The 20153-nt window shown below is 41.4% G+C and overlaps 1 protein-coding gene across 1 annotated transcript; it reads left to right on the forward strand.

The window, feature by feature from the left end:
* Nucleotides 1-4737: 4737 nt before the first annotated feature.
* LOC115787546 (uncharacterized) lies at nt 4738-8417 on the forward strand. Its single transcript, XM_030740284.1, has 3 exons — nt 4738-5992; nt 6136-6245; nt 6365-8417. Exons 1-3 carry the CDS (start codon nt 5960-5962, stop codon nt 7716-7718), a joined length of 1497 nt encoding a protein of 498 aa, XP_030596144.1. The 5' UTR covers nt 4738-5959; the 3' UTR covers nt 7719-8417.
* Nucleotides 8418-20153: the final 11736 nt, after the last annotated feature.

Consider the following 20153-nt stretch of genomic DNA (forward strand, 5'->3'; position numbering starts at 1 on the left):
ATTAATTAATCAAAGACCCAGACAAAGTTTTCATTCTTTTGAAAGCCTGACTCTTAGTCTTGTCCATCCTGATTGGGAAAATCAAAAACCTGTTTTATTTGTTATTATCTATCGTCCACCTGGTCCCTACTCAGAGTTTCTGTCTGATTTCTCAGACTTTTTATCTGATTTAGTGCTCAGTTCAGATAAAAAAATTATAGTGGGTGATTTTAACATCCATGTAGATGCTGAGAATGACAGCCTCAACACTGCATTTAATCTATTGTTAGATTCAATTGGCTTCTCTCAAAATGTAAAGGAGCCCACCCACCACTTTAATCATACTCTGGATCTTGTCCTAACATATGGCATAGAAACTGAAGACTTAACAGTATTCCCTGAAAGCCCCCTCCTGTCTGATCATTTCTTAGTAACATTTACATTTACTTTAATGGATTACACAGCAGTGGGGAATAAGTTTTATTACAGTAGAAGTCTTTCTGAAAGTGCTGTAACTAAGTTTAAGGATCTAATTCCTTCATTGTTATGCTCTTCAGTGCCAACACAGTACAGAGCAGCTACCTAAACTCTGCTCCCAGTGAGGTCGATTATCTTGTCAATAGTTTTACATCCTCACTGCGTATAATTTTGGATACTGTGGCTCCTCTGAAAAGGAAAGCTTCAAATCAGAAGTGCCTGACTCCGTGGTATAATTCACAAACGCACAGTTTAAAGCAGATAACCCGAAAGCTGGAGAGGGAATGGCGTCTCACTAAATTAGAAGATGCTCATTTAGCCTGGAAAAAGAGTTTGTTGCTCTATAAAAAAGCCCTCCATAAAGCTAGGACATCTTACTATTCATCATTAATTGAAGAAAATAAGAACAACCCCAGGTTTGTTTTCAGCACTGTAGCCAGGCTGACAAAGAGTCAGAGCTCTGTAGAGCCGAGTATTCCTTTCACGTTAACTAGTAGTGACTTCATGGATTTCTTTACAAATAAAATTTTAGACATTAGAGAAAAAATTATTCATAACCATCTCAAAGATTATTCTTCATGTTCGGCTGCTTTCAGCACTGCTGGTATTTGTTTAGACTCTTTTGCTCCAGTTGATCTTTCAGAGTTAACTTCAATAGTTACTTCCTCCAAACCAGCAACATATTTATTAGATCCCATTCCTACTAGACTGTTCAAAGAAGTCTTTCCAATTATTGATGCTTCAATCTTAAAAATGATCAATCAGTCTTTATTAGTTGGCTATGTACCACAGACCTTCAAGGTGGCTGTAATTAAACCTCTACTTAAAAAGCCATCACTGACCCAGCTGTCTTAGCTAATTATAGGCCAATCTCCAACCTTCCTTTTCTCTCAAAGATTCTTGAAAGAGTAGTTGTAAAACAGCTAACTGATCATCTGCAGAGGAACGGTTTATTTGAAGAGTTTCAGTCAGGTTTCAGAATTCATCACAGTACAGAAACAGCATTAGTGAAGGTTACAAATGATCTTCTTAGAGCATAGTACCATATCACCCCAATAGAGCACTTCGCTCTCAGACTGCTGGCTTACTTGTGGTTCCTAGGATACTTAAGAGTAGAATGGGAGGCAGAGCCTTCAGCTTTCAGGCCCCTCTTCTGTGGAACCAGCTTCCAGCTTGGATTCAGGAGTCAGACACCCTCTCTATTTTTAAGATTAGGCTTAAAACTTTCCTTTATGATCAAGCTTATAGTTAGGGCTGGATCAGGTGACCCTGAACCATCCCTTAGTTATGCTGCTATAGGCCTAGTCTGCTGGGGGGTTCACATAATGCACTGTTTCTTCTCATTCACCTTATTTACTTTGTTTATACTCCACTCTGCATTTAATCATTAATTGATATTAATCTCTGGCTCTCTTCCACAGCATGTCTTTTCTCTCCCCTCAGCCCAACCGGTCGCGGCAGAATACTGCCCCTCCCTGAGCCTGGTTCTGCTGGAGGTTTCTTCCTGTTAAAAGGGAGTTTTTCCTTTCCACTGTCGCCAAGTGCTGCTCATAGGGGGCCGTTTTGACTGTTGGGTTTTCTCTGTATTATTGTAGGGTCTTTACCCATAATACAAAGCGCCTTGAGGCGACAGTTTGTTGTGATTTGGTGCTATATAAATAAAATTGAATTGAATTGAATTGAATTGAATTGATTAATTGATGGAGTAATCAATTGAATACTTGATTACTAAAATAATTGATAGTTGCAGCCCTACTTGTATTCAGAAAGCCATAATCAAACATTGTCTGTGTAGATTCTCAGTCATCCAGGTCATAGTAGTCTCTGGAGCTTGAAAAAGGCGACTGGACTTCTTTTTGTTTCTTGAAGACGTTTCACCTCTCATCCGAAAGGCTTCTTCAGTTCTCAACCAAATGGTGGAGAGACCCAGGTATTTAAACCCCAGGACCCTACAACACCGTGCGGAAAGTGTTCCCTCTAAGGCAGAAGGGAAGCATAAGGAACACACACACATTAAGAAAGCCCTCAAAACATGCGGTTACCCCAACTGGGCCTTCATCAAATCAGCTAAGATGCACAGGAATGAAGGCCAAACACAAACTACAGAGAATAGGAAGGACAAGAGGAACGACATTGTCATCCCATATGTGTCAGGCTTGTCAGAGAAACTCAGAAGAATTTTCTCCAAGCATGACATCTCAGTATACTTCAAACCAAGTCACACCCTAAGACAAAAACTGGTTCATCCCAAGGACAAACCCGCCAAACACAAGATCAGCGATGTAGTGTATGCTGTTCAGTGCAGTGAAGAGTGCTCGGACCTCTACATTGGTGAAACCAAACAGCCTCTTCACAAACGAATGGCACAACATAGAAGAGCCACCTCGACAGGACAAGATTCAGCAGTACATCTGCATCTGAAGGAAAAAGGGCACTCTTTTGAGGATGCCAATGTCCACATTTTGGACAGGGAAAACAGATGGTTTGAAAGAGGAGTGAAAGAAGCCATCTATGTCCACTGTGAACAACCATCATTGAACAGAGGAGGTGGATTACGTCACCAACTTTCCCCCGCGTACAGTGCTGTCCTGAGCTCCCTTCCCAGACGTCTCAACCCCCATTCACACCTTTGTTCCAGTGACCTCAATAGGCCACAGGAAACAATGGAGCGGAGTCCTAAATTGGTTTCAACTGAAACCACTGATTAAATATGACCCACGCCCCCTTCACACCTGGGCACATGTGTTCACGCACATGATCAATAGAGGGTCATAACCACCTCCAGGGGACTACGCCCACAGGGGTTTAAATACCTGGGTCTCTCCACCATTTGGTTGAGAACTGAAGAAGCCTTTCGGATGAGAGGTGAAACGTCTTCAAGAAACAAAAAGAAGTCCAGTCGCCTTTTTCAAGCTCCAGAGAATAATCAAACATTAGTTTTCAGCACCAGAGGAGCTATGAAAGGCCTTCAAGAATAAAGTGCAGTTCCCAGGAAGATGTCACTTCCTGTTGTTGCATTAAAAAAACTTGATAGTTTATGCTCACAACATGGTGGCTGATATTCAAATGTAGGAAATGCTTTTAGCAGCTGATTGTTAAAAAAATCTGGATTATATTTTTGTTGTGTATGTTTTTTTACAGCCACCTTGAAGGTCTGTGGTACATAGCCAACTAATAAAGACTGATCATTTTTAAGATTGAAGCATCAATAATTGGAAAGACTTCTTTGAACAGTCTAGTAGGAATGGGATCTAACAAACATGTTGCTGGTTTGGAGGAAGTAACTATTGAAGTTAACTCCATAAGATCAACTGGAGCAAAAGAGTCTAAACAAATACCAGCAGTGCTGAAAGCAGCCGGACATGAAGAATAATCTTTGAGATGGTTATGAATAATTTTTTTTTTCTCTAATGTCTAAAATTTTATTTGTAAAGAAATCCATGAAGTCACTACTAGTTAACGTGAAAGGAATACTCGGCTCTACAGAGCTCTGACTCTTTGTCAGCCTGGCTACAGTGCTGAAAAGAAACCTGGGGTTGTTCTTATTTTCTTCAATTAATGATGAGTAGTAAGATGTCCTAGCTTTACGGAGGGCTTTTTTATAGAGCAACAAACTCTTTTTCCAGGCTAAATGAGCATCTTCTAATTTAGTGAGACGCCATTCCCTCTCCAGCTTTCGGGTTATCTGCTTTAAGCTGTGTGTTTGTGAATTATACCACGGAGTCAGGCACTTCTGATTTGAAGCTTTCCTTTTCAGAGGAGCCACAGTATCCAAAGTTATACGCAGTGAGGATGTAAAACTATTGACGAGATAAACGACCTCACTGGGAGCAGAGTTTAGGTAGCTGCTCTGTACTGTGTTGGCACTGAAGAGCATAACAATGAAGGAATTAGATCCTTAAACTTAGTTACAGCACTTTCAGAAAGACTTCTACTGTAATAAAACTTATTCCCCACTGCTGTGTAATCCATTAAAGTAAATGTAAATGTTACTAAGAAATGATCAGACAGGAGGGGGCTTTCAGGGAATACTGTTAAGTCTTCAGTTTCTATGCCATATGTCAGGACAAGATCCAGAGTATGATTAAAGTGGTGGGTGGGCTCCTTTACATTTTGAGAGAAGCCAATTGAATCTAACACTAGATTACATGCAGTGTTGAGGCTGTCATTCTCAGCATCTACATGGATGTTAAAATCACCCACTATAATTATTTTATCTGAACTGAGCACTAAATCAGATAAAAAGTCTTAACAAAGTATTTGTACTTCGTTACTGTCCACCACTGACTCCACGTCATATTTTTGTATCGCCTGGGATCGCTTAGAACCTCGGGTGAGTAGGAACAGACCGGCAAAGTGTACCTGATTCTAATGGAGATGCTGTCAAATCGCGGCGAGTCGTTCCGTATGTAAACGCGGCTTAATTATCTTGTCCCTATGTACAATGCAGTTCGCTACCTGCTAGTCTAGTGATTATGGAAGAGTATTACACGATTATGCTCCCAGTCACTACTACAGCACAGACACTCATGGCATATTAGGTGAAACTGGATAATTTCCCACGGCATACCTGACGATCTCCCACGGCATACTAGTTGAAAAACGCTGGATTAAAGTGACTCGTCATGCTCCACACTGACACGTGCGATCCTCCATCCATCGGATTTAAATGGAGGTTCCGCTCTTTATTTACCCGTTGCCATGGTGAATCCTGGTATCTTTCTCACGCACGCGCTAACTCAGGGTTATCATAGTCAGAGTTGATTAAACTAACTCTGATCAGCTGTTCTGGAATGGGAAACTCAGAGTATGTTTGTAGACTCAGAGTTTGTTGAACATGCTTCCTGGAATATGAAAACTTTCCCAGATGTTAAACCTAAAGTAAGGAGCCTATTTTGAAAGTGTCCGGAGTAGAAAGTAGCGATCTTTGTGTAAAAATGTAGGGAGTAAAAATAAAAAGTTCTCAGAAAAATTAATACTCAACTAAAGTACAGATACCTGCAAATTTTACTTAGGTAGAGTAACGAAGTATTTGTATTTCGTTACTTCCCACTTCCGGCTAAAAGCTGAGGCAAAACAAATGTTTACTGCCGCATCTGACAGCCATATCAATCCGCAGCAGTGAGTTCACGTGGGGGAAAAGTGCTCTATATTCTCTTAATGTCCCTCCGCCAACGATTGCCGAACCGAAGTGGAAAACTGTGAGGCGGGTGCGCGTGGCACGTACGCGTGCGCATGCACGTCGAATATATTGAATGTGACCGGCGTCACTTTTTGGTTTTGTTTTTTTTTGTTTTGGGGGAGGAGCGGCGTTACGTCACACAGAGGAGAATGGAACGGGTGCGACGTCCTTTGATCTAAGCCTTTAAGTAGAATCCAGACCTCTCAGATGCTGCAGAGATTTTTCGTGGCAGAAAGCACCAAACATTTGGAAATTACCCGGAGAAATGTGCATTTAACAGTTGTACCAAACTGACTACATTGCTGGAAAAGGTGGAATATTATGAAAAACATATTTTCACACAAACAGAATAAGGTAAGACAAACAAAACAAGTTGAGCTTTTTTTTTTGGATGCGGAAAGCTTTTAAATTTGGTTAACAGTGATTACTTTAAAGTCCCATCACCAAATTTCTTGTTGATGTGTCATAAATACCTAAAAATCTGATTGTCTTTCTAGATATCAGGAGAAATGGGAGCACTGGATTTAATGCATTTAAAGTTGCCTCAGGTGACCCCAAAATTCCTTGGAAAAGTCATCAGCTCCTGTATGCAAGATATTTCAGACGAGTAAGTCACAAGTTTAAAGTCATCAAGCAAACAAGCAGCAGAATTTATCACTAAATATACTCATGCATATGCTGGTTAGTTTGTTTTTGCTCAACCGTATTTGTCTGTTTTCGTTTCAGTGAGTGGATGTCTTTGGATGCCAGTGATACTGGATCAAAGGCTGTCACTGCGCTGTCCGACATGTGCTGTGCCGTCATAGGTGAAATCAGCTCCTTGGTCCTGCAGGATGTGGAGCCTCAGGTTCTTGCCTGGGGCCACCATCACGCATGTGGCGATAATGTAACTGTGCCGGGTGGGTGGAGTTACTGCAGGGTGACAGAGATGAATATTCGAGCCTGCTGTAGAAACAGCCTTTATGACTGTTTTGGTGAAGCCCTGCACGTAGCACAGGAAAGCTCCCACACCTTAGATCAGTTAGTGAGGCTGTTTTCAGCAGAGATTACTAAAAGAGTAAACTCATCGCTGGCCCAAATCACAGGCTCAGCTCCGTCCTCTGACGTTTATTACTGGCCGACATCAGAATGCATTTTTCAGATGGTCTCTAACATGGGAAACATTTTTAAATCCATGTTGGAAGGCCGCAGAAGAGTCAAAGGTGAGCCATGTGACGAGCTGCCGTGCCTGGGCTGTGACTGCAAGCAGTGTTGCTGTTTTGACTTTGAGGGTTTTGAGAAAAGGTTAGCAGAGCTTTTAGCCTGCATGGATAATCTGAATCGAGAGCCAGCTCCACAGATGAAGGACGAGTCATGTGACAAGCAGCCATGCTCCTACTGTAAATCCAAGGAGTGCTGGTGTTTTGACTTTGAGGATCTTGAAAAAAGGTTAGCAGCGAGTTCAGTCTGCATGGATAATTTGAATCCCGAGCCAGCTCCACAGGTTTCTGATCGCTCAGAATCACATGACACCCTGGGTTCAGACATGATGGATAGTTCTTCATCACGTTCACGGTCTCCTGATTTCCAAATCAACCAGACCTTCCTTACTGTGCTTCTTGGGAAGCTGGTTGACCACATTGCTGTGAAAACCAAAACATCCATACTAAACATGGATCTTGAGCAATTAGTGTATGGTGTAACAGTGAGGACCGAGGGCGTGCTGAATCTTGCTCCCCCAAAAAATGTTGCCAAACTGCACATCAGAATGTACAAAGAGCTGTGCCTGAAATTTCGATCCAAATACGTGCTGCAGGCCGTCATGGAATCAGGTGATGACACGTTTGAGTTTGCTGTTTCTGAGACTTTAAAATCACAGCTCATGAAACAGAAGACCAAGAAAAGATGGAGGCCTTTCAAGTCCAGGAACCTTCCTCCAGTGCCTGAGGTTCAAACACCAGAATCCCAGAGTGAAGAACGGGGCGAACAAACATCGTTCTCACCTCCAAAACGATCACTGGGCAGAACCGTGCGGAAGAAGCTTTCACGCTGGGGTTCTAACGTTGTGGATTTCTTTAATAGCAGAAATTCACAGACTTGACTTTACAGTCACATCACCAGTTTGGACAAACCCTCTTCTTTAACAATGATCACAGGCTAATTTGTCAAGATATAAAAAAATACAATGTAGGCTTTGTTAAAATACTTTTGAGAAATTTAATTTGACAGAGCAGAACTCAGCCGTACATTGTATTTTTTTTATATCTTGAAAAATGAGCCTGAAAAGACATTTTTGAAAAGACAGCTGTCTTTTCAAAAATGTTGGGATATTTGCAGCTATTTTAAAACAGTGCACATAGATAATAATGATTATAGTGCATTTTTTTGAGTGAGCGTACCAACTTTTCTCACCCCCCAACCGGTCGCGGCAGATGACTGCCCCTCCCTGAGCCCGGTTCTGCCGGAGGTTTCTTCCTGTTTAAGGGAGTTTTTCCTTCCCACTGTCGCTGAGTGCTTGCTCACAGGGGGTCGTTTTGATTGTTGGGGTTTTTCTCTTGTATTGTTGGGTCCTTTGCCTGACAATATAAAGGTTTGATTTGATGCTATATATACACAGTACCAGTGACTGTTACTGTGTATATATAGCATCAAATTGGACTATAAGCACTGTTGTGTTTCTGTGGGGCTCACTGGAGGAAGGCTGGAGGGTATTTGTCTTCCTCAGCCTCTCTGGTGTGCAGTTTGCACGTTCTCCCCACGTTCCTGTGTTTCTTCATGAAACTCAAAAAATGTCAAAAACAAATTGGAAAATAAAACAAATTGGAACTGAATTTCAATGTCCTTTTTCCTTTCCTATTTTATAAGTGTCTAAGCCTCTGTATGTTTTACACAGTATCAGAACAGGTTTAGTCAAATTTGATTCATTTGCACCAGTTCGGCCAGACTGACGGTGCTCAACTCCACTTAAACATGATGCTCGATAGTTTTTTCCTTTCATGTCACAATTATTCTGTAATCAAATACATAAGGGGTTAACAATTCTAGCAGCGCTGTGCAAAAGTCTGTGACTGCCCCTCATTTATCCATACTAGCAAACCCCCGCGCCACACCGGGAGAGACGTGGAACATATAAACGTACATAAATACACACGCTACTATCATTACAGTATGAGGCTGTGATACATTTTATTGTGACATCATAATAATCTGATATTCCGTTCTCCAAGTGTCAAATGTACAAATACATACACGACTGTGGGATTTGTATAAAGTATTTATACGTGTCATATACATGTTGGCACTCACAGTTGGCAATGTTGATGCAGAATTTCATCAAGATCGGTCCAGTCAAAATGGGAACTATACAAACATACGTACATACGCATTACAGTATGATTTTGCTGGGAAAATTGGAAACAGGTGCAGTTATTTATTGAAATGTACAAACATGAATGGAAGCACAGTATATAAGACAAAAACAAGAGTTTGCACACTTCTAACAAGCTTGAAAGTCAGTATTTAGTATGAACACATTTATTCCAGGGTGTGCTCTGCCTCTCTCCCTGTGACAGCTGGGATAGGTTACAGATATACTTTATTGGCCTGAAGTTGGGAAATTCTTTAGTCAAAATATGTTTAAAAAATTAAAGTTAAAAACCACAAACATACAACAGATAGTGTAAATAAGCAGCTATCATAAGGCTTAATTATGTTTTTGTTGCCCTAGATTGATGTCGAGAATTGCTTTAAAATGCTTTTTTGTAGTAAACTTGTGACCCCCGGTCTAGTGAACTGGTTTGCAGTGACTCCAATCAACCACTAGATGGAGGCAAACATTGTGACCCACACAAACTGAGCTTGGACTGCTCACTGGTTCTATGAAAAAAAAAAATTAATAGTTAATGGCCAAAGACACTAAAATTTGATTAAACTAGTGTCTGCAGGGGCAGTTCTAGGGGCGGGGCACAGGGGCAGTTCTAGGGCGGGGCACAGGGGCATTGGCCCCATCTGAAATCTGATTGGCCCCCTGAAGGGCCCCTGTCCTGTCACTCATCTGTCCAAGAGCGAGGATCAAATTATAGGTGGATGCAATTCCATGCCGAAACACCAGTAGCGCTAATGAGCCAAATAGGAATGTCCAGCATGAATAAAGCTTACAGAAGAAAAAGATCTGAATGATCTCGCGGAGAAAGTTTTTTAACCGACAACCAATGCCAGTGTATATTTTGAGGAATTTGTCGGTAATCATAATATATGAATTCCTTTTTACTCAGAGCTGTCACACAGCGTAAGTCTGACAAACATTAAATTAAGAAGCAAAGTTATTTAAGAGTAATGTTAACTGAGGCCCTACATGTGATCATCTAGCTAGCTGGCGCTGTCACTTGGTGTTGGCTCTCACTGCGGTATTGTATCACTTCCTGTTCCTGTTTCGGAGCACAGTGTTTTGCTGTCTGTTAGCTGTTATATCTGTATAACTCGATTTATCTGGATAATAACATTTTAGTGTAATCTTCACCTACTTTAAATAGCATACTCTTTGCTGAATGACCTGTATTCACATTACTCACTTTATTTGTTTTTAGAAATTCGCTAGCTTAGCTCAGCTAGTAGCTTAGCCCTTAGCCGACTCACTACCAGCATGGCTTCTTCTCCTGTCTCTCCTGCACTTTCCTGCTCTGGGTGTCACATGTTTAGTTACTCCTCGGCCTCCTTTAGTAGTAACGGTACTTGTAATAAATGTAGTCTGTTTGTAGCTCTGGAGGCCAGGCTTTCTGAATTGGAGACTCGGCTCCGCACCCTGGAAAATCCTGTATCTAGCCAGGCCCCTGTAGCGGGTGCGGACCATGGTAGCTTAGCCGCCGTTAGCTCCCCCCCCAGCAGATCCCGAGCAGCAGGGTAAACAGGCCGGCTGGGTGACGGTGAGGAGGAAGCGTAGTCCTAAGCAGAAGCCCCGGGTACACCACCAACCTGTTAACGTCTCTAACCGTTTTTCTCCACTCGGCGACACACCCGCCGAGGAACAAACTCTGGTTATTGGCGACTCTGTTTTGAGAAACGTGAAGCTAGAGACACCAGCCAAATGTCTTCCAGGGGCCAGAGCAGGCGGCATTCGTGGAAATTTGAACCTGCTGGCTAAGGCTAATCGTAGATTTGGTAAGATGTTATTCACGTCGGCAGTAATGACACCCGGTTACGCCAATCGGAGGTCACTAAAATTAATATTGACTCGGTGTGTAACTTTGCAAAAACGATGTCGGACTCTGTAGTTTTCTCTGGGCCCCTCCCCAATCAGACCAGGAGCGACATGTTTAGCCGCATGTTCTCCTTGAATCGCTGGCTGTCTGAGTGGTGTCCAAAAAACAACGTGGGCTTCATAGATAATTGGCAAAGTTTCTGGGGAAAACCTGCTCTTGTTAGGAGAGACGGCATCCATCCCACTTTGGATGGAGCAGCTCTCATTTCTAGAAATATGGCCAAATTTATTAACCCTGAAACCTGACTGCCCAGGGTTGAGACCAGGAAGCAGAGTTGCAGTTTTACACGCCTCTCTGCAGCTTCTCTCCTCCTGCCATCCCCCCAAAACCCCATCCCCATAGACTCGGTGCCTGCTCCCAGACCACCAAAAAACAAAGCTAAAATCAGCAAAAAGCTATTTAAGCATAAAAATTCAAAAACAATAAATAATACAGCTTCATCAACTGCACCAAAAAATAAATGTGGATTATTAAACATTAGGTCTCTCTCTTCCAAGTCCCTATTAGTAAATGATTTAATAATTGATCAACGTATTGATTTATTGTGCCTTACAGAAACCTGGTTACAGCAGGATGAATATGTTAGTTTAAATGAATCAACACCCCCGAGTCACAGTAACTGTCAGAATCCTCGAAGCACAGGTCGAGGAGGAGGATTAGCTCCAATCTTCAATTCCAGCTTATTAATTAATCAAAGACCCAGACAAAGTTTTCATTCTTTTGAAAGCCTGACTCTTAGTCTTGTCCATCCTGATTGGGAAAATCAAAAACCTGTTTTATTTGTTATTATCTATCGTCCACCTGGTCCCTACTCAGAGTTTCTGTCTGATTTCTCAGACTTTTTATCTGATTTAGTGCTCAGTTCAGATAAAAAAATTATAGTGGGTGATTTTAACATCCATGTAGATGCTGAGAATGACAGCCTCAACACTGCATTTAATGTATTGTTAGATTCAATTGGCTTCTCTCAAAATGTAAAGGAGCCCACCCACCACTTTAATCATACTCTGGATCTTGTCCTAACATATGGCATAGAAACTGAAGACTTAACAGTATTCCCTGAAAGCCCCCTCCTGTCTGATCATTTCTTAGTAACATTTACATTTACTTTAATGGATTACACAGCAGTGGGGAATAAGTTTTATTACAGTAGAAGTCTTTCTGAAAGTGCTGTAACTAAGTTTAAGGATCTAATTCCTTCATTGTTATGCTCTTCAGTGCCAACACAGTACAGAGCAGCTACCTAAACTCTGCTCCCAGTGAGGTCGATTATCTTGTCAATAGTTTTACATCCTCACTGCGTATAACTTTGGATACTGTGGCTCCTCTGAAAAGGAAAGCTTCAAATCAGAAGTGCCTGACTCCGTGGTATAATTCACAAACGCACAGCTTAAAGCAGATAACCCGAAAGCTGGAGAGGGAATGGCGTCTCACTAAATTAGAAGATGCTCATTTAGCCTGGAAAAAGAGTTTGTTGCTCTATAAAAAAGCCCTCCGTAAAGCTAGGACATCTTACTATTCATCATTAATTGAAGAAAATAAGAACAACCCCAGGTTTCTTTTCAGCACTGTAGCCAGGCTGACAAAGAGTCAGAGCTCTGTAGAGCCGAGTATTCCTTTCACGTTAACTAGTAGTGACTTCATGGATTTCTTTACAAATAAAATTTTAGACATTAGAGAAAAAATTATTCATAACCATCTCAAAGATTATTCTTCATGTTCGGCTGCTTTCAGCACTGCTGGTATTTGTTTAGACTCTTTTGCTCCAGTTGATCTTTCAGAGTTAACTTCAATAGTTACTTCCTCCAAACCAGCAACATATTTATTAGATCCCATTCCTACTAGACTGTTCAAAGAAGTCTTTCCAATTATTGATGCTTCAATCTTAAAAATGATCAATCAGTCTTTATTAGTTAGCTATGTACCACAGACCTTCAAGGTGGCTGTAATTAAACCTCTACTTAAAAAGCCATCACTGACCCAGCTGTCTTAGCTAATTATAGGCCAATCTCCAACCTTCCTTTTCTCTCAAAGATTCTTGAAAGAGTAGTTGTAAAACAGCTAACTGATCATCTGCAGAGGAACGGTTTATTTGAAGAGTTTCAGTCAGGTTTCAGAAGTCATCACAGTACAGAAACAGCATTAGTGAAGGTTACAAATGATCTTCTTACAGCCTCTGACAGTGGACTCATCTCTGTGCTTGTCCTGTTGGACCTCAGTGCAGCTTTTGATACTGTTGACCATAACATTTTATTACAGAGATTAGAGCTTTCTATAGGTATTAAAGGTACTGCACTGCAGTGGTTTGAATCATATTTATCTCATAGACTCCAATTTGTTCATGTAAATGGGGAGTCTTCTTCACACACTAAGGTTAATTATGGAGTTCCACAGGGTTCTGTGCTAGGACCAATTTTATTTACATTATACATGCTTCCCTTAGGCAGTATTATTAGAAAGCACTGCATCAGTTTTCATTGTTATGCAGATGATACTCAGCTTTACGCTATATAAATAAAATTGAATTGAATTGAATTGTTTGGACATGAATGTTAGCATTTCACTAATTCATGTAATACTAAATCATGTACTTCTTTGTAATTTGCATTTGTGTGTTAACATTAACTATAATGTTTGGCAGTGACAGAGAAGAATATGAAAAGAAACGGTCAGTCTCTGGCGGGAATTCAGCAGTTTTTGACCAAAGACTGAGTCTGCCAGCTGAAAATGAGCAGGTGAGAGGAGGGAGAGAGCAGCAGGACACAGTAGACCAGAGGCTGGTCAGGAACAGGGCACCTCCAGTCCCTTTTCATCAGGTCAGAAATCATTTAGGGAGAGAAACAACAGTTAATGCTGTAATGTATGAAATGTCTGATATTGTTATTTATTGAAATGGCACATAAGTTCACTGAATTCTTACAACTCATGGTGATAAGATTTACCATAACTTTATTGTAATGAGTTTAATTTTTATTGGTCCGTATATAACCACGTTTACCACAAATACTTGGCCCCTCTATGAATACTGTGGCCCCTTGATGGCCCCTTATTCAGAAAAATCCTAGATCCGCCACTGAGTATCTGAATAATTTTAAAACTTTGCAATGAGTTTTGGAAACAAGGTTGCAAAATAAGGCAGCAGGGTGGGAATTTTTTAATCATTCACAGAATTCAACATGATTCTTCTTAATATGAAAATTAAAATAAAGTCATTATGAACAATATTTATGCCATTAACATATGATAGACTTCATTTATGATGAAAATAATTCAGGACTTACTGTGCTCCTAAATACTCTGAAACCTGCTGGAGTATTTAATACTGTTGTCCGTGCAACATTTATGACATTAAAATATTTAACCACAGTGTTTAAGTAAGTAAAATTTTATTTATATAGCATCTTTCTAGATAAAAATCACAAAGTGCTTCACAACAATCAAAGGAAAACAGTGATACACAGTAAACACACACAAACCACTAGGCTGTACAAATGAGTCCTGAGCTGTTCTTTAAAAGATTCAGTAGAGCCGCAGATCTCAGGTGTGATGGCAGTGCATTCCAAAGTTTAGGAGCTCCAACCTCAAACGAACGGTTTCCTTTAGTTTTTAGTCTAGAGCGAGGAACCAACAACAGATTTTGGTCAGAAGACCTCAGTGGTCTGTACGTCATGTATGGGTGTAAGAGCTCGTTAATGTGCACAGGCAGTTGACCCACGGAGCGCTCTGAAAGTGATCACCGAGATCTGAAACTGGTATTTGAACCTTATGGGGAGCCAGTGCAGAGATGACAAAATAGGTGTCACATGAGACCACTTAGGAGATCTATTAAGTAGAATCACAGCTGCATTTTGGGCCAACTGCAGGCGACCAGCACCATCACCTTTGGTTAGTGAGGTAAACAAGGGCAAAAAAAGAGGCTGCACCACCAAGATGGAAAAAAGGAGCATAGTAGTTCCCCATATAAGTGCAGATGTTCAGCAGAGCCTGTCGATCACACACCCAAAGGGCTGCAAGGCCATCGTAGACGGGAAATTACATCAACATCATCAAAATAGAAACAAAATGAACAGCTGATTGATCAGCAGTGACGGCGAAGCCAAACACAGGCGGCATCTTGGATCTGAACACCAAGTGTTTACAGTAACACTGTAATTTCTTTTAATGCATCTGCACTCCCAGTCTCATGTTTTCCTCTTCAGACACTCACAATCAAACACAATACAAACCGTTTAAGATGCCAGAATTAAACCCCACTGGCACCCATACAAGCCCATGCTATCACATTGCCTCCGCCATGTTTGATGGATAGTGTGCAGCTGTTCCTTCTCCATACTTTCCCATCATTCTGATACAAGTTCATCTTGTTTTCAATATAGAAATGTGCAGGTTCTTTCAGATGCTTCCTGGTCTAATATGGCCGTCTTGTTCTTCAGTGCTTTTCACCTCATTGTGTAAGCAGTGTTGTAGTCAAGACAACCTAACCTGAGACCGAGACAAGACCAAGACTTTTGGGGTCCAAGACTGAGTCAAGACCAAGACTGAGGGACGGAGAGACCGAGACAAGACCCAGACCAGTGCCTGATGCTGGGCCTGCCGCTCCCGCTTGTTAACTGAGTGACTGGGCCTTCGATGTAACTGGAAAGCACCTCTGAAGCCTAGGCAGTACTCACAGTCTTTGTGGACGTGTAGTTACATTTCTCGAGGTGCATGTCAGGTTAGGTTTTTAGTTATGTACGAAGGACCAATGCAGAACTCTAAATCAGGCCTTATTAGATCGATAGAATGATAATTTTTTGCATATAATCCAGAAAAGTTACATTTATATATCAAGCATTTAATGTGTCCCAGAGTGCCGTTTCTTTCCACTAATGTGTTTGCAGAAATCACATAAAAAAACATACACAACAAAAATATAATCCAGATTTTTTTAACAATCAGCTGCTAAAAGCATTTCCTACATTTGAATATCAGCCACCATGTTGTGAGCATAAACTATCAATTTTTTTTAATGCAACAACAGGAAGTGACATCTTCCTGGGAACTGCACTTTATTCTTGAAGGCCTTTCATAGCTCCTCTGGTGCTGAAAACTAATGTTTGACTATGGCTTTCTGAATACAAGTAGGGCTGCAACTATCAATTATTTTAGTAATCAAGTATTCAATTGATTACTCCATCAATTAATCAAGTAATTGGATAAGAAATCATATTTCATTTTAACAATTCATCAGCATATTTTAACTTCTGTACTGCAGATGTTTCTCTGTGTGAAACAAACAGGGTGGATGGAGCAGCTACAAAGTTCTCTTTTCTTCATGTTGCTGATCAGGTGGTTGATGAAGGACCTCCAGCTGTTTCACAGTAAATGTTTTAAGGTGGTTACGGGAACAAGAGCTCCTTTCGCTCCACCTGAGCTCACCGTTGCTACTTTTCCACCGCAGAGGTGCCGGTGCTCGTGCCAGTACTGGTGCTGGTTTAAATGAACTGGCGAAATGCATAAGAATGCGCTTCGTGAACTGCTCCTTTACATATGAGTGTGGGAGAGCACGCTCCCCTTTCTTGTGCTGTGAACATACTTTACGGTGCAAACCAAACTACTGCAGCATGTGTGTGCAGCACAGAGGTAAACACAGAGAGATTACGCACTTTGTGTCAACAAATTTGGGTCGAGGAATTTTAATAATCGAATTAAGGAATTAAGGATCGTTGCAGCCCTAAAATTTGCATTAAATTTTCAGTTTGTGTATCAAATACATGAAGGTTGGTATTTACCTTTCATGCTGGGATTTTTTTGTTGAATAGGAAGCCTGAAATCTTCCTTTGATCTTCATTTTCTTACTTCTTGCCTTCATATCGGCTGTCATTTTAATTTCTGTAGACCACGAAATCAAGTGCACACACGGCCATAGTGAGATCAAACATACACGTTGTGAATGAAACTGCCCGTGCTCTGTGGTAGATTGCGACCTAGCCAGGGTGGAGTCTGCAAGGTGCGCTCCTTTGAGAGGCAGATGAGCGCAATCTTTGTTGGATTTGAATCAGTATGTTTTGCATCTAATAAATGCAAGGATGTTAACAAACAAATTGGACAATATGTTGGCAATTTAGTGATATTTCCAGAGCTGTGGTCTTGACTGGTCTTGAAATAAAATCCCGAGTCCGCAATGTCCGAGTCCATGACAAGACCGAGACCATCAAAAAATGGTCTCGAGACCAAGACCGATCTTGAGTACTGCAACACTAGTTGTAAGACCTCAGTGTTTCCATTCATGAATATGTCTTTTGCCTGGCGACCTTGATAATGAGCAGCCTCGGTTAGATGTTGTGAAGGGTTTTTCTTCATCGCAGAAATAATTAAATGGTCATCCACTTTAGTTGTCTTCTGTGGCCGTTCAGGTCTTCGGGTTGTTGCTAAGCTTGTCAGTGCATTCCTTCTTTTTAAGAATGTACTAGATTCCTCTAGACCACAGCATGTCTTTTGTCCCGTCTCCCTCCCAGCGGGTTGTGGCAGGTGACTGCCCTTAGTCCTGCCTGAAGTTTCTTCCTGTTAAAAGGGAGTTTTTCTTTCCCGCTCGCACCAAGTGCTGCTCACAGGGGGTCGTTTTGATTGTTGGGGTTTTCTCTGTATTATTGCACAGTCTTTACCTTACAATATGAAGTGCCTTGAGGCAACTGTTTGTTGTGATTTGGCGCTATATAGATAAAATTGAAGTAAACAGAATTGAATTGGCCCCTCCTGATGATGTCCTCCTTTACTTGCATTTACGTGTCTTTGGACCTCATAATGGGAGTTCCAGTGAAAAGATGCCAAATGCAAGTTCAACACTTGGAATCAAACCCCAAACCTTTGCCTGCTTAATTTCTTTGGTCCTAACCTGGTCCTGAAATTGCTTATGCAGTTTGAGCTGAGCCTCTGAAAATGGGGTCTTGTGTTTAAAAATGTCTGTCATTCCTGTTAAAGCCCCTGAGTTAAAGCTGAAAGTCTGCACTTCAATCAAATTTTGATTGCTTGATTTAAAATTGTGGGACATGGATTTCAAGAACATTTAGAGGTGAAATTGCTGTCATTGCTGAGAGTGGCCTGATGGGGGAGGCAGAGAGTCATGAATGTGGACTTGGAGGGAGTGGTTGAAGGTGGAAAACATGGTTCCTACTGAGAGACAGAAGCGGGGGGGGGGGGGTTTAGAAGAAAGAGCGAGTGTGTGTGTGTGTGTGTGTGTGTGTGTGTGTGTGTGTGTGTGTGTGTGTGTGTGTGTGTGCTTTTCTGACCACAAACCTACAACACCACTGTCTTTCATCAGACTGTCATGCTGTTGTGTTGGCTGTTTCCCAGCTCCTGCTTATACTGTCCGTGCATGTACCGAGCGGCACTAAACAAGCATAATCAACCCCCCACACACCCCACACACTCTTCCTTCCCTCCTTTTTATCTGGTGGTGATTATTGACTGGATCTGAAGGATTTTTTTTTCCCTAAGACTTCCACTGAATCAATTTCCTCTCCTGGAAGACGTTTTTGGCTCCATCAGGGTCCAGAAACCCCAATCCCTCCCTCCTGTTGCTGGGAAACCACTCCAGTGATTTGTGTGTTGTCAAAGTGCATTAGAGACAGTGACATGAGAGAGAGAGAGACAGAGAGAGAGACAGAGAGAGAGACAGAGAGAGGAACCTTGGCTGGAGAGCCTGGAAGAAGGAGATGGAGAAGAAAAGATACTACATGCACATCTACTCTAGCTCCATTTTTCTCTCATGCACCGTCTCCCTGTAAACACATACTGCACTGTAGGGCTTGATTAACATGCCCCCCCCTCAACACCTCCTCCCTTTCTCTCTCGCTCTGTCTTCTCTCTTCCTCAGTTTCAGCTTTTGGGATTAAAGGAATGAGGAATGTGTTTGGCAGCAAAACTGTTGGAGGAGAATATTTGATGTTTAATTGATAGAGGCTGGATGTCGGAGCAAAAGACTTGTTATTTGCAATTACCCTAAATCATGAAAATGTGTGTGTGTACGTCTCAGCGTCCGTGTGTGTGTGTATGTACGTCTCAGCGTCCGTGTGTGTGTGTGTGTGAGAGATTTGCTGCCAGGAGTTGTCTGCGAGTACTCTTAAGTGTGAATGTGCTCGTACGAGAGTCAGAAACACCTTTCGCTGCCAAATTCCTCTCGTGCTGAAAAAGTGTCACATTAATTAAAATCAACAGGGCCGTCCTGAGCTCTGCTTCTGTGCATGCGCACATTTCAACGGTGCAGTACGAGAAACCTCAGCCCCAATATTTTAATAGACCTGCAAGTAGGTGTACTGTAGCTCCTTTCATTTGTTTTGGGACAAGTCTGGAAGCTAATGAGGAAAAGTGGAGGAAAGAGGAAGGAAAGAAAAGTGCTAAGCAGTAAACACTTTTTTCTTGCAGCAGCTCACAATCCTCTGCAGGACTAACAGGTGTTAATTAAGTGCAGTCGCTCAATTTGTGCATGAGAGAAAAGGAATATGGAAGTTAAGGTCTCTTGAACACTGCTATTGACAGACACGACTCTGTTTGCTTAATTAGTTGATTATTGCCCACCACTTTGTTAAGCTTGTCTTTGTGAATGAGCCTGACAACAGCTGTTTTGACTTGTAATAATAAGAAAAGCACAGGTGTTACTAATGTTGACTATTCAAGTGTCCCAGTAATGACAGTGTGCCAGTGAGCTGCCATCCACGATGACAGGCAAGAAATTAAAAAAGAACCCTTTAAAATTCGGAGGTGTTAAATTGCAGCATCCTGATTCTTTTCTTTCTGCTGTAGGTTTGCTGCTGTGCTTGTGCCGCGCACTGTTAATTTTGACAGCAAATTTTGATTTAGTTTTAGTCATAGTCTTTTGACAAAACTGTAACTTAGTTTTAGTCATAATTTAGTATCTTAATAGTTTTAGTTTTAGTCGACGAATTATCATAAGAATACAGTCGACTAAATCTACAGTCGATTCAGTCGACTAAAATATAAAGGGTGTAAAATGCTTTTTCTTCAGTTCCCTTGAATTAGTCATTATACACACTTACACAAAATTAAACATTTATTCAAAGTTATGGAATATTAATAATAATATTAACATTAGCGTTTCACCTGCTTCCCACACACCTGATCATTAACACCACCTCACTGAGATAATCCGAGTGTTTTACAGCAGGACGCTCTGAAAGGTACAGGGCAGTGTTCAGGACTAAGATTATAAAGGCTAATCCACCGCGGTGTGGAGATTTTCTCTAAACACAAACTGGGAAAAACACTTTACCCTGCATGAC

Source organism: Archocentrus centrarchus, chromosome 1 (genome assembly GCF_007364275.1).
Source record: "Archocentrus centrarchus isolate MPI-CPG fArcCen1 chromosome 1, fArcCen1, whole genome shotgun sequence".
NCBI lineage: Eukaryota > Metazoa > Chordata > Actinopteri > Cichliformes > Cichlidae > Archocentrus > Archocentrus centrarchus.